This window comes from Amyelois transitella, chromosome 5 (assembly GCF_032362555.1).
Source record: "Amyelois transitella isolate CPQ chromosome 5, ilAmyTran1.1, whole genome shotgun sequence".
Classification (NCBI taxonomy): Eukaryota; Metazoa; Arthropoda; class Insecta; order Lepidoptera; family Pyralidae; genus Amyelois; species Amyelois transitella.
This window is the reverse complement of record NC_083508.1, coordinates 4,854,859-4,881,176: the sequence shown is the minus strand read 5'-3', so window position 1 is coordinate 4,881,176 and position 26,318 is coordinate 4,854,859. Positions and strand designations below refer to the sequence as shown.

The window sequence follows — 26,318 nt, the reverse complement described above, 5'->3', positions numbered from 1 at the left end:
GGCGCTTTGTATCGAAATCGGTAGATACCTATCCTCAACTTTAAGTCCAAGGCTCACATAACAGCATCATTTTCATTATTCGATACAAATGCTAAAAAAAAAAATTCTAGCAAAATTTAAAAGATGTTTATGGAATTTCGGACGTATAACGAAATACCTACGCGCTTTTCCCCACATTGACTGCTGAAAATAAGAATTGTCAAACGCGCGCATGCAGGGACGCGTTCTTTTTTTAATTGGAAAGCCTCAACGAACTCAATTTGCAATGTAGAACATGCAGAATAACGTTTTCTTTTTTATTTTAGACGAGTATATTCATCACATAAACTGAACTTTTTTGATTATCCTCTCACAAACCTAAAAGTTTTTATTGTAATTTGATGTAAATAGTTTGTAAATAAACCTACTGGTCAGTTTTTGAAAAATACAGTCGGAAGAAACTTTACCCTTTGTCATTATTATTTACAAGCAATAGAGGTGTTAGGTTTCAAGAGAAAATACATTCATTTTAGCACCTCATATGCGTCAAGTCAAGAGGGGTTTTACCTAGATTACCCAAAATTATACCTAGATTATAACTCACGAGAGCCACATAATAAGATCCTAGTGAACGGAGGGCTCGACTTTACTAAGTAGGTACACCTCTTTACTCTTTTTCATATTTGGTCGGTTATTTTATTTTTAATGCAATATATTAATGAAGAAAGTAGGTTGATTCAATATTTTACATTTGCTGCACTCATAATCCGTTTGAAAATCGGGCGCACGAACATTTTACGTGAGGTCGCATCCTTCGCTAGTTTAAATAGGTCAAGGCATTTGATCCCGCAATCCTTACTATTGGCAAACTCCAGCCACAAAATATGGAGACTGCAGCACACATTCAATAAACTTGGGTAGGTAAATATATTACAATGATAAATTTAACATCAGGTGTGGGTACAAAATACACAATGTTGGCTAGAAAGTCAATTAAGTATATATAATAAGTACTCATTAAAGTTAACATTAAACCCAAGCAAGCCGTAGACCGGAAAAATAAAGCGGCTTAATTTATAGTTACAGTTATAACTGACCATAATAAACAGATAGGCCATATAAAATTATTACCTAAGGACTGTAGGCTTTTTATTAAGTCAAATATTATCAAAGACAAAAAACGGAGCAAATGGCAAAGCATTTCCTAATTTGTCAAAAATTAGCTACTTTATTTTATTTCAATAATATTATTACAGTGTGATTTAGTTACATTTATTTTGTTATTTGTATCCTAGTTATGTTCCGACTCGTAGACAATTTAACGCGGACTCATTTCGGCCAGAGATTGCTAACTAAGATGTAAACATGGGTGGCCCCGGCTATTTATATGTTGTTTACCAGATATCTTTGAATATACAAGCTTCTATCAGCAGCTGTGTATATATTTTCTTAGGTAATTGGAAATTCACAAGCAATTAAACATTTCCATTACTTCTATATTGGACATTTGATGCTCTTTGGCAAGGGCAACACTACTTGTAGCCTGTCGATTGTCAGGTGATCATTATTCTAATTGGCTTGAGTGTGGTTCACAAACTAAATAGAGATACCTACTCTGTGTGGTTTACATTTTTAAAGAACCTAACAAAGCAAACGAATATTAAAATTTGCGTTTTGGTCCATTACAACACAATATCATGTTTTCTTATAGAGATTATCTAAATACGTTGCCCTTAGCCTAAAACGCACTTGGTCTGTGTGTTCAAGTAAACATATTGCTTGATTATTCAACAAAATAATAATAATATAACATTTTTAATTTCATTGTTGAAATCTAAGGCTTTTATACAGATATAAATTCCGATGGTAAAATCCGACTTCGATCCCTTTAATCGATGAAAGAAAAGCTAGGAATTAGCTGAATATTGAATAGCATTAGCCGCTGCAACCAATCTAAATAGCGGGCTGACTACAGCCACAACTCAGAATTTCCAAAGGCGAGTATTTTGTACAGTAAACCACTAACTACGCGGAAAATTCTCTCCTTTAACGTCCCCAGCATTTTCATGGTGTGATCCCTTTGTCTCTTTAACGACTATTAATCAAATCTTCTGGTAGGTGTATTATTACCCTAGGGAAAATATTACTGACCTAATTATACACCGATTACTGTATACTTCTTAAGATTCATCTACGTTACTCTCATTATTATGGTAGGGCAGGTCAAGTGCCCTTTCGCCAGATATCCCCGAGTTGATCAAGATACTTTGGTCAAGGCGTTGTTATTATAATATTCCAATTGATACTCTTCATTTGTAGAGATATTGCCAAATCTTTTCTTACAGTTAAGAGTAATTAAAGGAATCTGAACAGCCGAGACGCGGGCGAAAATAAGACCCTAATAATGGAACCAAGTGGAACCCATCATTTCCACCACCATCGACTTCCGGCGCCCGTCGCGCACTTAGTACGGCTTTACCAACATAAAAGTTGTAATGACTGTATTCAAATTTATACAATGGCATGCAATTACGAAAAAATAGGCTGTACTGCCTTGTATGTATGCCAGAATGTATTGAGAATGTGTTAAGTAAGAAAATATTGTTATTTGTTGAAACAAATGGTTTTTGTTAAAAATTATTTACATGAGGTGTATCTTATGTATAAAAACATAATTAAGACATGTAGTTGTAAGCAATGAAAGTTAAATGTCTATCAATTGTAGGTGCATCTGAAAGAAACTAACAATATTTTTATGTTATTTTTATTAGGTAGGTGCATCAAATTATCTTATAAAATCAATAATAAATTAAATTACACATTATTAAATCTTAGTAACTACCTGTAGACACTTACAATCTTAAGTACCTGTCAATTAGATATTATGACTCTTCTGTGCGGTATTTACAGTTGAGATGAAAACTTTGATTAAACCAGAGAAAGTGCAGCTGCACTAGAATAGCTTTGTTTAAATTCATAGTTATCTACAATATCGCGCAAATTCCACTCTCCCTTGCTCTTGCCGTTTAGTTTTTATGAATTATTCAAGAGAAATGCAAACCAAGATCTCATCTAGCTGTATACAAAGTAGAAAATGATCACTCTTGAATAGAAAGTTAGGTATTTTTGATATCAGATATGCACGAAGGTCGATATCCTTTGTGCGAAACCTATTGAGCTGCTCCTGAAGTTATTTCATAATGCAAACACATTTTAAAGGTACATATGTTCCTACTTAATTAGGTAATTGGCCCAACTACTTTAGTATGCTTATCAGCATATATATTTCTTCGAAAGAACTTTTTATTAGGTGTAGGTTACACATTGCATATGTAAGATAATCAGAAGTTATTTACTGAACACGTACCTTTGGAATAATTAATAAAATATAAATACGGCACAATTCATTCAGCAGAAATCAAAAAACGTGTGCGTAATTTTAAAATAGTCGAATATTTTTAAAGATAAAGTGAGATGTGATGTTAACCTACTTACATCCAACCGTTAGAAACACTCAACCATTGTTATTCTTATCAAATAAATATTTTTAGTATATTCTCATTTACATCTGCGATCAGTCGCACTTTTTCAAACACGTTTCGAAGGATCAATGGATGCAAAACTTCCTCTTCTACTATACATGTAGGTACTCATCGCGTATGAAATTGCGCAAGACCGGATTGCGAAGATATCTTCTTTGTGTATTATACAAGCTTTGGGGCATATTCACGCCGATTAAGTTTGGTCGTGCAAAAAAACCTGATGAGGAATGATATCGATCGTACCTTTGTATGTCTTGCGAGTCCATTTCACCTCTCATATTAAGCTGGTTAGGATCATTGACAGGCGCTTGAACAATGTTGTCTTTGTAAATCCATTGAGGTATTTCAGGCGCAGATCGTATGGGACGGCAAAGTATAACAACAGGCTTCCTGGGTCTTAAAGGTCTATAACTAGGATGAGCACTATAAACAGTCCGTTTGCACGAAGACTCTGCTATGAGGTACAATACCCCCAGAAGAAATACTAGTTTCAGCATCCTTGAATAGCGGCGCGTTGACAGCTTTACAATAAGTACTATACTGCCGACATTTCTTTACACTTTATTTATATTAACTTATCCTAGGAAAATGAAGTATTTATTAAACTATAGAATGATAAGCGTTAGGAATACGGGATTTACCAATTATGGACTTGTTTACTTCGAAACGGGGGTTTTTAGATAAATTTTGAACTCATTGCTTATCAGCATTAGTTGCAAGGCAAATAATCATATATAATTTCTGTTTTAACGCAGACAAGTATTTCGCATAATAAATGACTTAGGCACTTAGCCTTATATAAGGGGAAAAAGTAATGTTTTTTACCTATAATCCATAACATTCCACCTGTGGCACATTTTGCGTGTATTAAGTTTAAATAAATAAACAGTAGGTTCATTGACTGATCCAAAGTATGATGTAGGAAATCACTGTTGTTTATTAGTATGACGTCTAGATATATAACTATACTTATACTAAGAAAAATCAAACACAATTTGCGACATACTTAACATTTTATTATTCATATATTTTGACAACCTCAATCTAGATAGAGTGTAGATTTTATGAGAGCATAAAGTTTGCGCCAGAAATGCTAACGATACATAAAAGCACATGACGTTGAACATTACAAGTAATGAGAAGGGATAAATTATTCCGCATATAGGTATTTCGGAAATATTAGCTTTATTCTGGAAAGCAGGTCATGACCACTAAGCAAAATACTTAAAAAAGAACCACTACATTCTAATTTCAATTGATACAGGAACAAGGTTTTATAATTTTAATTATGATGACAATAAAAAGTCATCACACTTTATCATCTTTACTAATTTGAAACTTCACATTACGGCGTTACCTAAAAATCTTGTAGATGTTTTCATTACTTTTAATCGATAATAATATAAATACAACAAATAAGTAAAATTTAAAATCTTATCAGCATTAGAGACTAATCTAAGTCATCTACGAAGATTTGGCTTCAACTTTGAGCACCATTTAAAATAATATCTTTTACACAATAACAGTAAATTCGTTGAAATAAGCAACAGTGTGTAAAATATTCCCATTTAATCAATATATAACGTTAGAGTACTAAATTTGAACATTTGATGACCGATATTTAAGTACATTCAACTGAATTTTCAAATATAAAATAGGTTATAATCATTATCACTACAAGATGTTTACTAGTGTCCTTTTCACAAGGAAATCTGTTGAAAATTAAGAAAAATACCACTATTTAAACATATGAAATAATGTCATGATTCTCCTAAGCTCTCATAATGAACAAGTTTCTTATTTTAATGATAGGAATAATTATTTTTATCTGCTAATCTATAGAGACCCTGAAATTTTGGTCGATGAAAAAAAAAATTCAATAAGACTTGTATAGGCAAAACAAAAAAAAATTGAGTGCTTGATTAAGTATTGCAAAAAATAACTATCTGTTCTTATAAAGTCGTCAAATTAGGTACAAATACTTTTAAGAGATTCAGTGCCCTCGCCTGAATCTACCCTGGAAATATTTGAACCTTTTAATTTGTTATTAAATAAACGCTAAGCATAAATAAAATTTTAAAACAAAGCAACGCAATACCATATATAATTTATAATCAACATTTCTATATGCATAAAAAACACAAAATTTTAATGGAACGACATAGAATAAATGCAAGGCTCAAATGATCTATGGTTCTCCTCTGCAGTCGATGAGGCTTTGACAAAAGTGCAGCTGTCTCGTAAACTATAAAGGTTTCATAATTAACAGTTAACTTAAACTAAAATGACACGCATAGCTTTTGACGTAATAAAATGTGCAATAATATTTTTTGTAAATATTGTTTTTGTATCCTATAATTAATAATAAGATGACTAATTTTGACTATATCGTGAGATTAGTAAGTTGCTTTGCAAAAATATTAACTCTGTGTATTAGTAAGTACATAATTTGTGTAACATGATTATCATAATTTAGGCTTTGATCAGATATAGTTTAATATTTATATATGAACAAATAACCATTTTCTTTACGACAAGGAGTTTGAAATCGCATGCAATACATTCGAATGTTTAAAATACTACATACACTAGCTAGCAATTAATTTTTTTAAAGAATTTACTATACAGCCGACCAGAAGCATATTACCAACAAAAAGTATAAAGCAATCGTTTATTAATTTCTATCATTTAAATTATTATCACCTGTTTTATAATAATTGTATATAGAAAAAAGTATTTCAAGATTCTAGTCAAAAACGCTTCCAAATAGTTAACCAACGCAACCCAAAACAATCCACAGAAAAGAAACTCTTTGGTCGACCGTAAGTAAATTATACTTCAAATGGCCATAGCCATACATATTTTTGAATACATCATAACAGGATATAACGTATTTAGGCCGAAATTTAAATTGTAGTAAATATGGCTATTAAATGGACACCTTTTAAAGCATGTAATTGACGGTTTACACTACGGATTAAGGATTTATGAGCGAATGAATAAATGAAAACTGTATTAATGACTGAGAGAACCTACTACAACGTAGGAATTGGGTTTGATTCGTTATTCCGAAAAGGGCATGATGATGAGTGAATAAATGACTGATTGAAATAGTAACAATACAATATAAAAAAATTAAATAGCCAACATCTTTGGTGTGAAACGCATGGCGCGTTAAAATGAAAAATAATTAGAACTTTCACATAATTTTATACTATCTGTTTTGAAGTTAAATCATCAATATGGATTATAAGCGATAGCTTAAAAGCCGTGTTTTTCTTTTTTGGAATGACATTATGAACCATGTTGTAATTTTAAAGGAACAAAGTAATAAAATCCTGTCTTAAACAGTCATAATATTTACCGAATAAGAAACATTTGCTTTACTGATGGCAAAATAATATGGCGGTATTTAATGAGGAAATGAAAACTATATCAACATGCATCCTTAAAAAATATGTTACAAACAAACAATAAATGCAGAATCAATTTGTGCTAATGTTAGTAGCTTTCCGTGTAATAAGTGTTTGTGAGATTTTTAGAATTATTATAAATTTTGCGAAGAAATATACGATCGGTCCATAGAAATCGGAATAATGGAAATGCCATATTGCATTGGAAACTATAGGTTTGTCGTCGTATTACTATATTTTTCTACACTTACAACTGCGCACATAAAACTCTGAATTGAGGGGCTTATAGGCTTAAAAGCATTGGTGATTAATAGTAGCGATTACTATTAGTTCCATCGAGGTACCAGTACTTACCACTTTTATAAGTCCCGATTTTTCCAAATTCTTTGGATCAGACACACATTTTAGCAGTCATTTCAATTAAATACTTCTTAATTCTTATCCTACCAACTGACATACCAATTACACCCGAGATCTCAATATTCATTCACAGATACAACACAGAACAAAGACCGCGAGGCAATGGCGGTAAAACACAGCCAATTTAAAGCATTACTTTTTTATACTGTGCCTATAACATTCACACGACTTGAAATTTTGATTAAACTTCTTAATAATTCAAAGTGAAATTTTGGTGGGATTGTAGTTTGTTAAATTGATATTAGAATATTTAGTGAAAAAAATTGTTTAAAATTAATGACAGATAAATTAATTTTTCAAAGATGATATATGTATATAATTTAGAACTATAACAACTTTTCAACGTTTCTTTATCTCTTTGACCTGGTAAATTTTAATGAGATCTTAAGACTTTTTATTTAAAATCACACGTAACCTTACATTCAAAATCGCGACAGATTTTTCCAAGAATAGTAACTTCTAACCTAGATCTTCACTCTTGTGAACATAATCTCTTACATCTATATCGCCGTTGACAAAAGATGCCTAATTTTTTTTTCATGAAGAAATCCTTCGATACCAGTGACCAAGGAGCATTGTAATAATACACCTTAGGCCTTGAAGTATTGTGGGAATTCGTTAGAGATCGCGCGCACTAAAGCCTGGTCGTCGCGGCTCGCTTCGACTTCTTCGCAGAAAATGCGAGCGAAACAGCGGAGAAGGTCCTGGCGGCGGTGCAGGTGGACGCCGTAGTCCGTGTTCCTGATGATGCCCTGCAGGATCTTCAGATACTGGAGGCGACGCTGAAAATTACATTGTAAGCTATGATATAGAATATGTGCCGTGTGGTTCCCTGCACCAATAGAAGAATAGGACCACTCCATCTCTTTCCATAGATGTCGTAAAAGGAGATTAAGCGATAGGCTTATGTAAACTTGTAATTCTTTTTTTAAGCGATAGGCTAGCAACCTGTCACTTTTCGAAACTATAGGCCTCGCTCAGCTTTTTGGATCATTGATAGAAATCTATCAATGAGAATATAGATTTCTATCAATGAGCCAAAAAGCTGAGCGTGGCCTATCAGTCTTTTAAAGACTCTTGGCTCTGTCTACCCAACCATTAGATATATAGACGTAATTATATGGATTAAGTACACCAGAGAACTTGAACTCCTGTCTGTGTAAACCTTGTCGTAGTTCAGTTCACCGATTGCGTTCCTGACCGTATGTTAAAAAAACAATCTTATAAATTACACTTATTATAACTGTACACTGTACAATTTTATAACCAGCCTCAGCAATAAATGCGTACAAAGTAGAATAGCAAGATAGCATTATTGTGCTATCCTACTCTAATATACGACATCGAATGCTAGAACTATCTCGAAACTACATAGTATGTAATATTAGCTATAAATAAACTAACAGTGTCACCAGGCGACAGGTCCGCCAGTTGTCTCACGATGATGTCGATGGCAACATTGACGTCATTCGTGTAGAAGTGGTCAGCGGTCTTTTTGCGGCTGAACAAGTCTATGACTAACTTCAGCACTGAATGCGCGGGCGCAGGCTCGTGGTCGAATATGTGTACCGGATCCTCTGAAAAGGAAAGAACGAAGGTTTTTTTATTAATTTACTAAACTACAAGTTGTAATTTTAAAGACTCAATGGCACAACAAATGAAAAATTTACAGAAGACAGTCTTTTGATAAAAGCGAATAAACAATGAGGTGTCTAGTGTGAAAATAACAAACTAATTTTACACTAAAATAACAATGTAATACAATAATAGTCAATAATAATTTTTAGGCAGACCCTGGGCTCCGAATCCATGTGGTGGAGATGGAATATTATTTATTACATAATCCTCTTATACAGAAACTCTCCAGCGACATGCTTCATTAAAATACAGGAAAAATATCCACCACATGTTTCGTCAAAATTTCACGAATTTGACTTCAATATTACCTTCACGATTGAGCAGTAACAGTATCTTCTCACAGAAAGTCTTAGCATTGTCTCTGGTCTCCAAAGCGTTGAGGAGCATATTATCAGCCGAATTCTCAAACTGTAGATTGTAAGCAAGCAGGAGTGTCAGGAACAGGTCTGGAATCTGCTCATCTACATCGGTTTCAGGCGGATCCTCAATCAACTCTAGGAGGAATTGGGCAAATTCTACGCCAAGTTGTTCTGAAAATATCAAGAGCCGACAGTGCCAATGCTAAAAGATTCTAATTTTAAAATATACTAATCAAATTGTGTGATCAGCAGTTTACCGCCCATAGACAACATCATCGATAGAAGAAGAACGGAGTGTTACAAGGGGCTGTCTGCGCGCGGGTTGTCCTGCATATGTCTAGCTATTTCAGCTGAAAGGACCCACAATGCTGGAGTAGCCAGTTCTATACGTTCTTAATTCACAAAATATACCTACCAAAGTGTGTGATCGGCAATTTATCGCCCATAGACAACACCATAGAGAGTAGAAGTGCGGAGTGCGACAAGCGGCTGACTGCGCGCGGGTTGTCGCGCATATCTCTAGCTATTTCAGCTGGAAGAGCCGACAATGCTAGGGTTGCCAGTGCCGTACGTTCCAATCCACACATCACGCCAAATGCCTGTAATTTTATTTTAAAATCACAACAACAAATTTATCTTCTACATAAAATTTCCTCTCTGAATAGGAGCTTGAGGTTCGCCTACTGAATTGGAGCTTGGTGGTATAACTAGGGTCCTGAATTAGGAAAGTTACGATTCTTACACGAAACGACTCCCATCTAAACTTAGCAATCTATGGAGTGGAAAATAGGTACATATATCACGTTTTTTCCTTACGGGAAATTCAGGGCCAGCAGTCTAGAAAATATTCGATGTCCGCGTTCAGCTAGATAAGCATAATTTACACTCAAAAAAGAGAGATAGAGACTAAAACAACTCAATAACTATGTCCTTTTTGGGGGGACGACAGAGCCAACAGTCATCAAAAGACTGAATGGCCACGATCAGCTGTTGGCTTAATGATACAATTGAGATTTAAATAGTAACAGGTTGCCAGCACATCGCCCAAAAGAGGAATCCCAATTATATAAGCCAATCCCTTAAGTCGCCTTTTACGACATCCATGAGAAAGAGATGGAGTGGTCCCCGTGTGGTTCCTGGCACCAACAGAAAAAAGAATAGGACCCATATCATACTCGTAACGTGCATTTATTTAAAAAAGATAGCATAAGTGAAATAGTCATGGGTAAACGATGGAACAATACTGTCTTTATTTTGCTGAAGTATGTCTGCTATTGTAAAGCAAAACATTTCAATTCATGTGGTGTCATACAGTCACATAGGTCAGGTTCTTAATTATCTTTTGTTTTCAAAAAACAACTGACTTCTATCAACACATCTATGTAGATATACACATCATACAACAATCATGGAGCATGCATAATCGCTTAATGATGATAGTTTTGTTATGTGGAATAAAATGATAGCTACAGGTTACTAGCATTTTCTTAAATAATCGCAATTTTTTCCTTTTTCCATGGATTTTTACGATATGCCCGGGATTAAGAGCAACTGACACACTGTTTTTCTATGCTATGAGAAGAGTATAGAACATAAATATTACACTACCTGCAAAAGAAGCTGCCTAAGGGGCCACCGGGTCTCCATCTGGTAATATTGGACCAGAGTGGTCACGTAAACATACTTGTGGCTGCTCAGAACATGTTGCGATATGTTTACGTCGGCATTTGACTGTAAAAAAACATTAAAAAAAATATTTTAAATAAATTTATTAAAAATAATACATTATTTAGTATTTTAATTAACCGAATCCAAGTCTACTCTACCTACACAAATGGCAGTCTGCACTGACAAGATGTTGACTCGAATAACCGAAGCCAAAGTCACTTACCATTATTTGCAGCAGTTTTTAAACGGTTTTATTTAGCTCACCCGGTTTGTTTTATTTATTCTTGGGTCAAATTTAGTAATTCAAATTTTTAATGAACATAGATACTCATAAAACCCATCTAGATGTTTATTATTAAATTTTTTATTCTTCTTCATTCCCTAGCGGTATATATCCCTAGCGGGGTAGATAGAGCCAGCAGACTTGAAAGACTGAAAGGCCACTTTCAGCTGGCTTTATGAGAGAATTGAGATTCTAATAGTGACAGGTTTCTAGCCCATCGCCCAAAAAAATGGATCCATGTTTATAAGCCTATGGTCCTATTTTTTTTATTATTCTACACTTAGATAATCTAAATAATTGCTAAGAATAAAAATAAATTATTTACCATCACTGAAATGAGTTCAAGCAGCTGAGTTTGTATATCATGCGCATCGTCATGTAACGCCCAGCCTCTTTGCTGAGCGTCGTTAGCCGCTTTTGAGAGCGAGTTCAGAGCCGTCATCATTCTGAGGGCGTCCGGAGCGGCGTCTATAGCGTTCTTAGGGCATGTTATGTTACTATTAGCTTCTCTGAGGAGAGCGTCGATTATCGATCTTGCTGCACCGCCGGGGAGAAATTCCTGTAAATCAAAATTTGCATTACTAATTTATATCCTTGATAAATTAACTGATAATATTAACAGCAAACTTTATTTTATGTACTTATTGTAAGTAATTGTAGTCACACGCTATTTCATTGCAAGATCTGACTATTCTTAAGTAACCAAAGTTCAGACTTTCTAACAATTTGATATCTAGAAATTTGATTTAAATATAATTTCAGGAATATTGGCTGATTTTAGTATTTTTACTTTTGACTTTTGAAACATACCCTCAATGAAATAAGAACTGTCTCAACTGCCACTTTGGACATCTCATGGCTGAGTTGGGTCTCCTTCCGCACAGCTTGAACAATCTCATAGATCGCATTTGGCTTGACACTCTCACTGCTATCCTGGCTATCATCCTGGTTGTCCATGTCAGAAGAAAGTTGGTTTGAAGATGTTTTAGCTACAGTTTTCTTTTTGATTCCATCATTATCTAGAAAATAAACAATATACTATAAAAACTTTAGAATAATGACTTTTGATTAAGCAAAATAAGAAATGAAGTTTTAATTAGCCAGTGAGATAAATAGCAGAAAAAAAAATCAAAAATTACCATTGTCATGGAACACCCAGCCTTTTTGCTGAGTGTCATCATAAATTCAGACAAAAATACAAACCTTTAGAAGATTTTGGTGGGGACTGTGAAGATTCCCTTTCCTCTGACATTTGCTGTTGAGATACCACAGGTCTCAAGTCAAATGATGGGGAGACTCCATTAGGGGGGGTGGTATCATCAAGACGTGGTGGGGGCTTTGGTGCTGGTGGCTTTTTACTCTGAGGTTTCATTGACATTTGAATCTGCTTCTTCTTCTCATGCAATCTAGCTAATAATTCTTGTTTCTGAGTTGAGACAGCATTGCAATCATTCAAGTTCTTGATGCAATCATTGATGAATGTCACAAAAAAATCCGGCTCAACCTTTAAATAGAGCGAACTCAATTAAATATAACTTTACTCTGTTACCACTAAGGATGCACTTAAATAATTATGTAAAAAAAGATATATCTGGTCCAGGTATCAAAAATACATTTCTAATATTCTAAACACCGATTTGATAGTTGCTTGTCACATGAACAATTTAGATTTGTTCAGAGTACCTTCATCAATTATATAAACTGACAGGCCTACTCTCATTAAACTAGAGGTCAAATAATCATGTGAATAGATGTTTTACCTTGACTGTGGCAACATAATTAGAGGGGACGAACCCAACTTGACCCTTCCTATTAACAACATGCCACCAGTTTCTCTGCTTCGTGTTGCTTTGTTGAAGAAAGAAAAACTCGCCTTCACAGAAACTCAGAGTTTTGGCCAAGGTAGCCTCAAAATCATAGAGGGCTTTGAGCATCTCAGAATCATCTACAAATGAAATACATGATTTCTTTAAGCTTAAATACTATTAGATAGAAAATAATCTATAGGTAAAAAATGCATTTCCAAGATGAGCTAAAAAGAATACTGCAACTATTTAACGATAACATTTTACTAACGATAAGATGATATTTTACTGCCAGAAACCATACTATTTATTAGTAACAATCCAATTTTAAGAGCCACAATGAGGGTACACATTAATTGTGCTGGGGAATTAATTTTTATATATAAAAAGAAAAACAAACCCAATCCATTCTGACCATCGCCCATTTTTGACCGAGGATATTGCAACCACTCACGAAAGCTTTACTAACTGAAAATATTTTATTAGACTCGCAGCTCCATAGCGAACACAATAAAATAATTTCTACTGGGCTCTTTCTATGAGTTATAAATTTATTGTTGAATTTATGGAATCAGAAATCAACTTGGAATTCAAGTTCACTCAGAAACAAATCAATCAATTTTTGAATTAAACAATGACAGACAGGTAAGCTGACTTTGACAGATAGAAACTTTTTTACGCCTTGCGGTTTTTGCTTATCTTTTTTTTCTTCGTTGTGGCAATCAAACTTCTTCATGAGCTTATTTTTGCCAGTGCCGGCCGACTTTTAATAAGTCCTCATAACGTTTTAAATATTCGTCGTAAAATGTTCGTTAAGTACCTAAAAGCTATGGATGCTTAACTTCATCCTTTCTCGGGATTTTTGGAGAATATAACAAAATTCACTGAATCCGTTATTGTAGGACTATCCAACACTCATGATTGTCCACGAACACTTAATGATGAATAATCCATACTTTTAAGTTTATTAAGTCGATACTCTAAGCTTATAAATCAATAAAAGTCTATTCAACAGCAAACACATATTTTGTAAAAAAAATATTAAAGCACAAAATAATTGACGTGAAGGTTCCCACCAAATATTACTGATCAGCACTGATGTATACCTACTTATAAGTGAATAAGTCATTTAAGCCTTTTTTACTCTGTGGTTTTTCCTCTTTCTTCCATCCATCCATCCAACCGTCTCATTTTCTCAAATAAATATAGCGAAAACCTTCTTGTTTGTTGACTTGGTTTGTGAAGAATTACTTTAGCAATCACATCCAGGTTATTATAGGTCTTTATTTATAAGAGGACATTGATCTTACACTTACTAATTCTCTGAGTAACTGATAATATAATATATCAACATACAGCCCAATTTGGATTTAGATAAATAGGTATTTGAAATTTGGTTGGTTTGCGAGGGGAGCTGTGTGTTGCGTACTCTATCTAGTACGTAATTAAATGTTAAGTATGTAACTTGCTTTCTGGAAACATATTTCGGTCCACGAGAATCGGTATGAGTAAGGCAGTGGAGTGAAGACTGAATTACTATTATTGTTCAAAAATTTCTACATACTTACTTAACTAATAATTTTATCTATTGACAAAAAAAAATTAAAAACATCTGTGTCAATTCAATATTGGGCAAAGGATCATACTATATTTGTCTATGCTGTAATTAATTACACCGCTCAGGAGGATTTCCGTCCCAAGACCACGTCACATCTTTTTTCTTTTCTTAAATGTCGGAAGAGGGGACTAAGGAAATACGCACGTTAATAACCATGATCTAAACTTGATTAGATTCCCGTGTAGTGGAATCGCTTCTTGTTAAATAGTAGTAGTAAGTTTAAGTACTTCTCTAACGCTTCCTGGATCATTATGATTTATGATGATATGGACATAACCGGGACAAACGCCATGAAGATACTTATTTAGTAGCTATCTCCTTATTCTGATTTCCATCACATTTTTTACCTAGCTATTATATTCCACTACTGAACAAACTGTAATTTTCTTCTATATTCATAAATTCTTCATCGAATGTCCTGTCTAGTAATCTCTAGGGTAGTCTCTGCCTACCCCTCCGGGAAAGAGGCGTGATTTTATGTATGTATGTATGTAATGTCCTGTCAAATGTGTCACCATATTTTTGTCGGTTTTCCCTTTACCTGTATCTTTGGGGGACCTTTGGTAGTAAAGAATATACTATATTTTGACCTACTATTGGCAAATTGAAAGGTTTAGGTAAGTTAGTCTTGCATATCTTTCGTAAAAATTGGCGTACCAAAGACTTGCTAAAAAATATTTATTTTATTAAAAGTGCAAAATTTTTCAAATCCGAAAGTAAAGTACCTAACTAATGTAGGTATTTCCTATTTACTTACTAAGAATTTTTTTGTGATATTAAAAAATTCACTTCCATTAATAAAACGGGACTTTCAGGTCTTCTGACCTTTGTTACTGTTTGTTACCCCGATCCTACCTAAATATGTATGTAGATATACTAAAATTTTTCACATAAGGGAGCCAATAAAACAACAGGTTCATTAATACAAGTATTTTAATGTACCATTATGTATGCCGTATAAATATTTCAAAAGTTAAAACAGTGATAAAATTCATATTAACCAATATAACTGCAGTTAACTGAACTAGAAATTATGTTTCACTAATTAAATAGCAAATATTTAAAAGTAAGTATTGAAATCGATTATCTGTACGAATGCAACTAAGTAAAAAGTATTAGTTAAATGTTACATCAATAAGCAGGTACTGTATTAAATCTCTGGGTGCGTTTTCAAAATATAGTAAATCGGTCTATATTCTTGAGGATATCAGACTAAAACTAAAGACGCCGTGCAGTCAAGTGAATATTAATCAGGGCGAGCCAGGGTAGTTAGTCTAATATAAGTATTAAAAGATCACACTGGCTTCACAGCGCTCTGTCTTAAATTTTCACTTATTAAATAATTTATGAAATTACTCCTAATAAAACGTGGCTTCGAAAAAATTACTGCAGCGGTACCATCAGGGAATCTATAATAATATAAAAAGTTGGCCCCATTTCGTCAAAGGGATCCACAAAAACTGGAATATTTAAAATTTGTAAATACTTTTTTCGCAAAAATCATAGCAAATCCTGTATTTTGATACAAAAGGACCTACTTATGAATGCAGTCTTACGGAGTGTATATTTTCAAAAATAACACTTGAAAAATCATCGAATGCTTTCTTGGAATGCAATTTACAAATTGATCTTTTTCATAGAATCTAATTAAAATGTTTCTTCATTTACTACACAAGGAATAGGTACTTATATAGGTAACCCTCTTACAAAAACACCTTGAGCATTATCCTATAGTATTGATAAACATGCTACATGTAACTATGTATTAATAATACACAGTAATAATTGATTATTATAATAAACATGACGACTTTACACCGAATTTGGCAACTTGGATGAACACTTGTTATATGAACATTATACGTAAGTAAACTCGTCTACGCTTTTCTGTTTTTATCTTTAATCGCTTGATAATTGGATCTCTCGTGCGACTTGAACACTCATGATACTAATTTGATGACAACTGCTGATAAATAATATTCGTGCATTTCTCAATCTTCGAATTAATCTGAATTTGTAGCTCAAAGTGAGTGCACAAGTGCATGAGAATCAAAACTTCCAGATATCAATTGTTTATATATTGAACTGGTATTGGTATCAACCAATAAAAGTGTCAAAATATTTAAAAAAATCATTTTTCTTTTGCCTGCCGACTTGCTTTTCGTTTTTATGTCCGATGTAACGCGGATGTTACTCACTGATAAATAAATATTTAATGGTAGTTTTTAGCTACAATCCATCACATTCTACATCTATCGAACACTCGCACATTACATTAATTAGATTAAAAATTATATACAAGTTATTTCTAAATATCTTATAAACTACTTACTTTCCTACGCTAGATAGATACCAAAATTCGATATCTAAACGTGTAGTATGGCCTCTGATGTATTCGTTTGTGAATGTGATACTTATTTTGAAAGGAAGAATTTATTCATCCAAAAATTGTCTCCGTACTTGTTCGACTAACGTCGACTGCATACATAACTATCTTACCTACACGCGGCGAATATGATCTAGAGCTATCTCTAACTAATTTACCACAGAACAGCGAGCACAGTGGACTTGAAATGGAAATGAATGTCTATTTCGATGAACATGTTTCATTACACCTAAACATTGTACCTTCATCTCCAGTTCAATCAAATAGCATCGGTTATTTGCGCTTCTACTAGCTACATTCATAGCATATAAAATTATTTGGGAAAAAAGTAGATAAACCTACAGCTTAATATCAGTCGAATAAATTTTGACTAATGGCAGCTTCATAAACCTAAGTAATAGGTAGATGAAACAAGGATAAGACGGATTAACTTACAATAATTTTAACGATTTTTAATAAACGCTGCGTGTTCTTCAACACATACAAAACAATCATATTCAGAACAACGCACAACCGCAAGAACAATAATAAACTTACCGAATAAAATTTGTAACCAAAATCAACGAATTGAGCTAAATAATCTGTCCTAAATTGCAAATTTTATTAAAGGTTCGATGAAATTTTTGTCTTTCCTTTCTTACACAGTAATTTTATAAAAGAAGATGGAAGATAGGTATAACATATTCGAGTTTATGCTTATGATATAATACGCACATAGTCATGGTGTTCTCACAATAAGGTCAAGCATAAAATCGAACGCACACTTGTTAAAAAATATGGGTACAAAATGCCGTTAGAATAATTCATCTAAAGAATTTATAATTTGTGACGACTGCACTTGGTACTCGTATTATAGAATTCATTATAACTTTCGCTTTATTAAATAGTTAACCAAATGTCATAAATAATCAGCATAACCCCGAACAAACTAATCAATATAACCAATAGATGTTTCATTATCAAACAGATAGCGGCATTTTGTACCCACGTGGCATGTTATTGCTATGGCGCAGTCGGTGGGGACGCAGCGAGTTTAGCTCGGGTGCTGAGCGGCCACCTTGCGCACGCGGTAGCCTCCTGTGCCGCGGACGGTGAACAGCACGACGATCACCACCGCCACCACGGACATCCCGATAGCGTTCGTCACGATGGATTCCTCGTCAAGTTTCTCGTATTTCTCTTTCCTGCACACCGCATGCCCCAAGGTTAGTATGGCATAAAAAGCAATAGAATCAGTTAATGGTTTTAAAAGTACAGTTTTTGTATAATAGTCTTTTTTAGATTGTTGTGTGTGTTACTACTGCTTAGCCTAGGATCATGAAAAATGTAGTTAGTTGAACATACCTAAGTGAAACCTTCAGACATATGTTGGGCTTATGTGTAAGTAAATATTGTAGTCGGTTGCAAATTGGTCTAACCTTTGTATAATGGGGAAATGCTTAATAATGAATCCGATATTCAAAATAACGTAGCTAGTTAAAATTTCCAAAGAAATATATATACATACAAAATATTACAAAAGAAATCTTACAGCCTTAAGATTTAGAAGTAAAATAGTGCTAAGTATTAGGTGTGCAAATATATCATGCAATGTGCATTAAGATGGAACAATTAAAACATTAATTCTGTAAGTATCTGTTAAATGCAACCACAACCACAAACTTGGTCGGTGTTTTTGACCTTTTAACGAACCAGGCAGATGTAGGTAGATCATTACATTGACATTCATATCAAACTTTTTATTAACAAGTCAATTAAAATATCTACATACGAGCAATATTTACAAGCATGCCTTCAAAATTAAAGTCAAATATACCACATAAATATTTTATTTTTATTTCAACAATTAATAGCACTTGTGTTTTGTAAATTGTAATAAAAATTAAAAGATATAAAATTATAGTATAGTAATTATAGTAAAGTATAATCTTAAAATACAAACTATACTTACCTACTTTATTTATAGCTAGTTTTGGTCTGATACAGACCATTAATGCTGAGATATAGCCTCTTTGATGAGGGTTATTGGATTTATAAAATATGTTGATCGTTTCATTTAAATTCAGTCTATCAATGGCTTTCAATTAACGTAATCCTTTCATCTATATTAGTTATGGGAATAGGACACTATTACATCAAATATATGTTTAAATTTTATATGGCTACCTTTGCGTTTTTGTTTATCGGTTGACCTAAATATTTTTTCTACATACTTTTCATATTAACCTTAAATTAAATCACTCACAATATGATATCTTTCGCTAACTAATTTTAAAGGTTCCCTATTTACTACTTCTAATCGATCAAGCTTGATACTGGAGATATGTATTTGGGATAAGTAGTAGTACAAGTAGAATACATGTAGCTGGCATGCCGTACCCCATTTGGAATGTACATTCTTCTGCCTATTTAAATTGAAATATAAAACTATATAAAATCTATAAAATCTATTTATGAAATGATACAATTTCATGTTACTTTTTTTAAACAAACAAAACTTTTCCGAAACCAAAAGTTGACATCGTCATCATGAATGTTTAGTTCACCTATGCCTCGCCTTTCGTTGATTCAAAATCGAATAAAATGATTTATAGCCTACTTGGTCATTTCTAGAACATAAAATACAAAATGACTTATAAGCATTTAGAGATCAACTGATGCTCTTATGTGTTCACGTGTCTGCTTGCGGAACTCGTCTCTTGAGAGGATGTACATCACCACAGCCAGGATTCCTATGATGACGACGCCGATGGTGTTGATGATGACAGCTTCGTCCACCAGCGTGCTGTACCTCTCCGCGCTGTGGATACGTACACATTCAAGCAAACAAAAGCTACACGGTTTCATGCGTGCAGACGTGCAACATGAAGTGTGGTTGGAGATTTTGTAGATTTCTTTGAATTAAGTTTTGTAAGAATGAACACGAAAGGATCATTTAGGAAAATAAAATGTCAGTCAAACAAATTGTTATAAAATAATGCATGAAAGAGAAGAAAGTACGATCCACGTGGTAGACACTCGGTGAATCAAGTGGAATGTGGATTACCACCCCTAAATCTTGCTTAATGTAATAAAACGTTTTCTGGGCCTTATTGGCAAACCCAACGCAAAGCTTAATGGATGGTTACATTTTCACTGTCAAACTTATTTAAAACAATTGTATCTGCATAATTGTGTCTCAAGCCAGAACAACCACAAGTGAAATATTATTTAATATTAATCCGTAATTTTTTTCTTCCACGTAATATAGGAAAATAAAACGTGATTCTAAACGTTAAGAAACTTGAATGTAGCTACAAAATCTCCAACTACATAATGTGGAAACGAAACAATAAAAGGAACTACTACGAAGACCAAAACTCAAATCTAAAATTCTACTGTGACATGAAATTGCATACCCGATATGGAAGATTGCCTTCTCAGTGAGTCCGGTCAGACAGGCAGCCGCCCCAAGAACGAAGGTAAGGATACCGAAAGCAGCGTGGACCGGCACCAGGGAGGCCCGGAAACCAGCGGTGCCCTTGCTGCAGATCATCAACAGTAGGAAGCTGAAGAAGCCGACTGCGTACTGAAAATATATTTTAAAAACATCAGGTATAACATTAGGTAAAATAACACGCGTAGTTACACAATTTCTAACAAATGTCGTTACGATAACAGTTAAGTTACCATGGTTTTCAGCTTTGTTTTAAATATTAAAAGTAAGTAATAGATAATATGGAAATAAGGTGGCGGGCAAAATTGGATACTTCCTGCCCTGCCTGCCTACATCAAATCGATTGAACAGCGGGCTCATAATGATGAATATATTTGAAATTTGTTTATGTGTTTACAAAGATGGGAAAATTGGCTGAATACTGAAAATACTATTTACCTGAATTCCAAACAGTCCCATAGCCACAAGGCCAATCCAGCTGTGCAGCGAGTAGAAGTTGTTGATGCCAGTCTTGTTGTGATAGTCGAACACGGCGAGGAAACCAATTACGATGCAAGGGAACGCCAGGGCGTGGAAGATGGCATGGAGAAGTTTGACGTAGATGCGTCGGAAGCACCGGCAAATGCGGTACAGCAACACCGCTGAAATGAAAAAGAAAATGTCAGATCTATAAACTCTCAGTCATGCGTGATACCAGCATCATCTCTTCTCAGAAGAAAAGGAGAACGAAAGAAGGAAATCCCAATAAGGATATCCTTAACAGCCGATAAAGTTACCACGGATCATAAAACTAAAAAGGATTAAAAAAATATGGAACCCATGTTATGGTGTTCTTTATTTTACATGTTCTTAGATATAGCACTAAATTTACCATAACACAAAATTACAATAACTACTTACAAAACCCACTGAAGGTGATAAACCCAGCGACCATGAGGGTCGGATGCAGGTTGAACTGCTTCTCCGGCGCGCCATCAGCCCAGGCGTACCCGTCATGGTAGTAGAATACCCAGAAGATGGTCAGAGCTGACACTCCAATGAGAAGGATCGTCGCGAGAGTGATCACCAGGGCATATTCACACCATTGGCACGCACCCCGAGATTGATCTTCCGACTCGTATGAGCGGGTGCGTTGACTGCAAAAAAAGGAAATAAAACAATTAATTACCTGTCAAGTGAAAATAAATGTTTTTGACTTTTCCTGATGCACAAGGTAAAGAGGACTAGTATATAGATATTGCTTCTTTACAGAGTAACGACGCATATGTTATTACTACTTTAGAAAGAATATTATGATGGTTGGACAGAGATAATGCGACGTTACTGCTTATAATGCGAGCCAAATTCTGACTACGCCGTTAGGAAAATTTCTTAGTATTTATTGTGACCGTTAGCTTATATCCCAAAATCCTAGAAAAAGTGTTGGAATAACAATATATATTATGAACATTGTAGTCTAGTTTTCATTTGATAAAGGATTATCAACAAACCTTGATAAATGAAAATCAACGCAAACATCTATGTTTACAATTCCGGAAACCACAGCCGCAGCCTCCTTTATACCTGTATGTGATACATCGGTACCTACATAATATAGCAACATTAGGTCTAGATGAGAGTATAATCAGTACAGACAGATAGCTTCGTAAGATTATTTCTTTACAACTGACAGTTGCAATTTTTGCTTTTTAAATTTGTGATAGGTATGAAAAAAATATTTTTCATGTTGGCATACTCCAAAAGGCTTTTATAAATCAAAATAGATCACGATTTGTAGTGAAATTTCATTAGTATTTATCCTGAAAAAAAGCTCTTCAAAAAATACTCTTAGACAGTAGTTTAAACAGAAAGTAACAAATCTAAGGATGACTTCTTGTTGTAATCCTTATTATTATAAAAATGTGCCTTCTGTTTACCGACATATTCTGTGTTGTTTGTAGCATAAGCGTAATAAGACTACACGAGCACATGGAAAGGGTGTCAGGTAGCGTGGGATCATTGAGTCATCCGGCTTACAGACAGGGGGAAGTCACCAGGTGGAACGTTGGATAAATCTGTAAAAATATACTGCACGGTTCGTTGTTTGGTTGTAGCAGGAGTTAGACACATATATTTTAGAATATGTACGTTTTTTTAGTATGTAGAAATAAAAACTCTCTCATCTTTGCATGTTAGTTTGCTTCTTCTGCCGCTATTATTCAAGGCTCGGGGTCCACTTTTTAATATTTCTCTATCCTCTAAATCCGGGTCTTTGTTCGGTATTCTTAATTTAAGTCCGTTGGTTCACAAAGAAAGAATCTCATTTGACATCAATAAATAGATAGAATAACTGAAAAGTATGCAAAGTATACTCGGAGAAAATCTGGGAAACAAAGATGTGATGTGTGTCAATTGTACACACTTGTAAAGTGAAAGTAGTCGCCGACGCATCAACCATAACTTAATGACAAACCATCAGTAAATTTATTTACAGAAGTAATTTTGAGAGGCATGGGAATCCTCCTTGTACAACTCAAGTTTAGTATGATCTTAATTGAAAGTATGATGAGTTTTAATTAGTAGCTCTCTGACTGTTTGTTTGTATTGGTTGGACTACGCTTTTGTGTTACACCTGAATATATGATCATCAAATATTAGACCACGGCCGTAGTTATTTAAGTATTTGTAAAATAGTGGAACACAAACTATTTCTGAATTTAGAAAGTATTTGTTTCAGGTACGTACCTACCTTAAACGTTTGAGGTACATAGATAGTTACACATATAATGCAAGCTGTTTTTTGGTTCTTCCTATAAAAACAATAACTTTTAAGTAATTCTGGCTCATCTTTAAACGCGAAGTAATTTGTAAACAATTCTTATAATTTTTCAAAGAACAAAGCATCAGTAAATCTACATAACAAAATTAAGAGTTAAGAGGATATGCTGTTAACAGACGTAAACTATTGCATAGAACACGAAACTCCTTGTACTATGCAACATTCCAGGCAAATTGGTCCGTATGCAAGATGCCTGCAATTTGCGCGGACACCGGTCCGAATGACCAACTCGTGATAGGTCACTAGAAAGTGGCTGTAAAGTTACATCGCTTGGCTGGCAGGTAGCTGGAATATTTGAAGCGCCAAAAAGTAATCTTCACAATTTGGTAACAAAGAACAAAACGCATTACTAACGCAAATCTATTAAAAAAGATAAGATACACCTTCTTGTAGAGATTAATGACGGATTACCGATTCAAAGTTTTAAAGCTTATGATGATGACTGGGAATCCACTTGAGATTTCATGTGAGTTGTTAAAAAGACTTTGTTTTGGTTAAAGTTTTGGTCGTAAAAAAGACCTTGTAATTTTGATACAGTAGCTAGTTGTTACAAATTGTGCTTGCTTCTGGGCAAGGATTTCTATGATGAGATTGAAGGTTCCTATTTATTGACTGAAGGTTTAAAGCTTCCTGAATGCAATTACGTAGCTGATAATCACTGACTAAATATATATACAACTCGTTGATCACTGTTTTAAGTTTTGCTGTTTGTTCGTTTTCGTTTTTTTTATTTTCAGGAACAATGGCTTGACTATACATTAGAAAGTCGTGTTCTTTTTGTATTTAATGGTGAAAACAAAAATATTTCTGAAGGTAATAGGTAATTGTGCACTTCTATTGAACTTCACTGTTTCTCACATTGTAGACAGTTTATAAGTATCTTCTAACTCTAACTAACGGAACATAAGTATTAAGAGTATGCGCAACCTTCTTTAAAAATACATGTGATTTCAACAAGTAGAGCAGAGAGAGAGAGAGAGAGAGAGATCTTTCCTATTTCTGTGAAATGAAATATTCTTATCTAATTTCTTCGCCCTTCCAATCGCTTAAATTGAAGATACACAGCTATATCCTTAACGAAGACGTCCAAAGACGCTAAGTTAGTTAAATTAAAAGGAAATAGGCAATAAGCCAGCGACGTCACCGAAGATCGTTGAATCTTAGTAATAACTCGATTAGACACGCAATGATCAGGGACCGCTAAAAGGCGTAACCGACAGCTATTGAGATCAAAATGGAGGATTACAAGCACTATCCCGGCACGAATCCAATGTTTATTTGATGATATTGTTCTTCTTTTTACGTCATTAAAAAAGAAGACTGACTTTTCACGGTCGTTGTGTCATACACGATGGTATTTCATGTGAAGTCAATGATTAGTGCTAACATCTAGTACTTTATGCTTTTTAATTAAATTTTAATCTTTAAATTTATTAATTGGCTTTCGGCGCAATAAAATAACAATGAATGGGACGGCATTTTCCAAACGTTTAGCTTTCTCCATGTAGGCGGTTCTACTTCATTCGTCCAGTCTTCATCTACTCATGCATTTTTTTTTTATGTTGATACATATTTAGATAACTATCTATTCGCAAGAATAAAAGCACTTGCTTGTGGTTTTGAAAGTTCTCCGTACTACTCTCGTACAAAAAGAAGTGAGGCGCGTTTGGTCTAGCGAGACTTACTGGTAATTCGTGCAATGCGCCGTAGAAGAGAAATGTAGTAATGCAGGGTACATAGCGGAGAGGGAGGGGCGAAGGGCACGGGAGGGACGGACAGTCAATGACCTCTCCGACCATGGTACTCCTGGCCTACATGGGACGATGAGTGTACGATCGCCATTAAAACTTGTCTGTTATAAACATCACAGAATTTCTTAACTAACATCCAAAATATAGACCGTCATGAGAATTAGGTAGATACACTTTTAATCTAATAAAAGTAAGAATCAGATGCGATCCAAAATTAATTCAACAAGCAGAATTTTATTCAACTCAAACAAAAGCCAAATATCATAGCAGCTTGATTTTCGTAATCCTTTATAAATGTTTGCCAGATTACGTAACAATCTTCAAAAGAACCGTTAAATTAACAACATTCATTCTGAAACTTCTTAGAAGAGTCCCGAGTGTCCCTATCCATTTGTAATTATTATGTGCGGTTACAGAACGACTTATCTTTGGTGGTGAATGTGAAAATTTGACCTTTTTGCCAAAGATCTTAAGAATCATAATAAACATGCTGGAACCATGAAGATAATCTGTAGCAATAATGAGAGCATATAATTGGAACAGACTGGCAGAAAAGGTTCAAGTGAAAAGAAACTAAGACAACATTAAGTGAAAGCGCCTAATAGGCAGGAAATATATAATTCCACAGGAATGCAAGTATAACAAATCATTACTAATAACTAATAGCTTAATAACATATATATTAAAGTGAGTGCCTATTTTTCTATAGACCTGTTTATCTTTCATTACAAAAAGAACAATCCATTGTTACTACAATGCTTTGAACCCAGATCTTTATCGAAATTATGTAAGAACATTGCGTTCATTAATACAAGTGAGAAAGAGGATTTTTATAAATTTGCCAGTTTCTAATTCATAAATTTTTTCAAATATATGTTTTGTCCGGAAAAAAGTGTGATATTATATATAGGGTGTCCCAAAATTAACGCAAGATTTGAATTTGCCGCCATTTGTGCAGTGAAGTGTTGGCAACCCTGAAAAAAAAGCAATTTGACAGCTAACAGTATAGGGTTATTAAAAATGGAGCGTTACTTGATAGAACAACGTGTCTTCATTATTAAAAAATATTTCAAAAATAGTGAAAGCTTGGCAGCTGCAGTTCGAAAATTTCATACAAAATAAGGTCGGAATAGTGTTTTAACTTTGTCAACTGTGAAGAGATTAATTGAAAAATTAATGCTTCCAGCACAACATCCACACCA

The 26,318-nt window shown here is 34.2% G+C and overlaps 2 protein-coding genes across 4 annotated transcripts in view; both read right to left on the bottom strand.

The window, feature by feature from the left end:
• Nucleotides 1–4,524: 4,524 nt before the first annotated feature.
• On the bottom strand, nt 4,525–13,726 carry LOC106139111 (NCK-interacting protein with SH3 domain). The gene is made up of 10 exons (XM_013340481.2): nt 13,508–13,726; nt 13,063–13,247; nt 12,506–12,806; nt 12,113–12,321; nt 11,628–11,861; nt 10,960–11,082; nt 9,767–9,950; nt 9,301–9,522; nt 8,759–8,931; nt 4,525–8,136 (listed from the first exon to the last, which is right to left on the bottom strand). Exons 1-10 carry the CDS (start codon nt 13,530–13,532, stop codon nt 7,945–7,947), a joined length of 1,848 nt encoding a protein of 615 aa, XP_013195935.2. The 5' UTR covers nt 13,533–13,726; the 3' UTR covers nt 4,525–7,944.
• Nucleotides 13,727–15,640: 1,914 nt separating this feature from the next.
• The window catches only part of LOC106139103 (plasma membrane ascorbate-dependent reductase CYBRD1), a 40,343-nt gene continuing 29,665 nt past the window's right edge, over nt 15,641–26,318 (bottom strand). For 2 of the 3 annotated variants that reach the window (XM_013340474.2, XM_013340472.2), the window contains exons 2-5: nt 21,448–21,683; nt 20,986–21,188; nt 20,510–20,679; nt 18,303–19,911 (exon numbers count right to left, since the gene is read on the bottom strand). In XM_013340474.2, coding sequence (XP_013195928.1) covers nt 19,755–19,911; nt 20,510–20,679; nt 20,986–21,188; nt 21,448–21,683 — 766 coding nt within the window. In that variant the 3' untranslated portion in view covers nt 18,303–19,754. The other variant, XM_013340473.2, reaches the window with a different exon arrangement.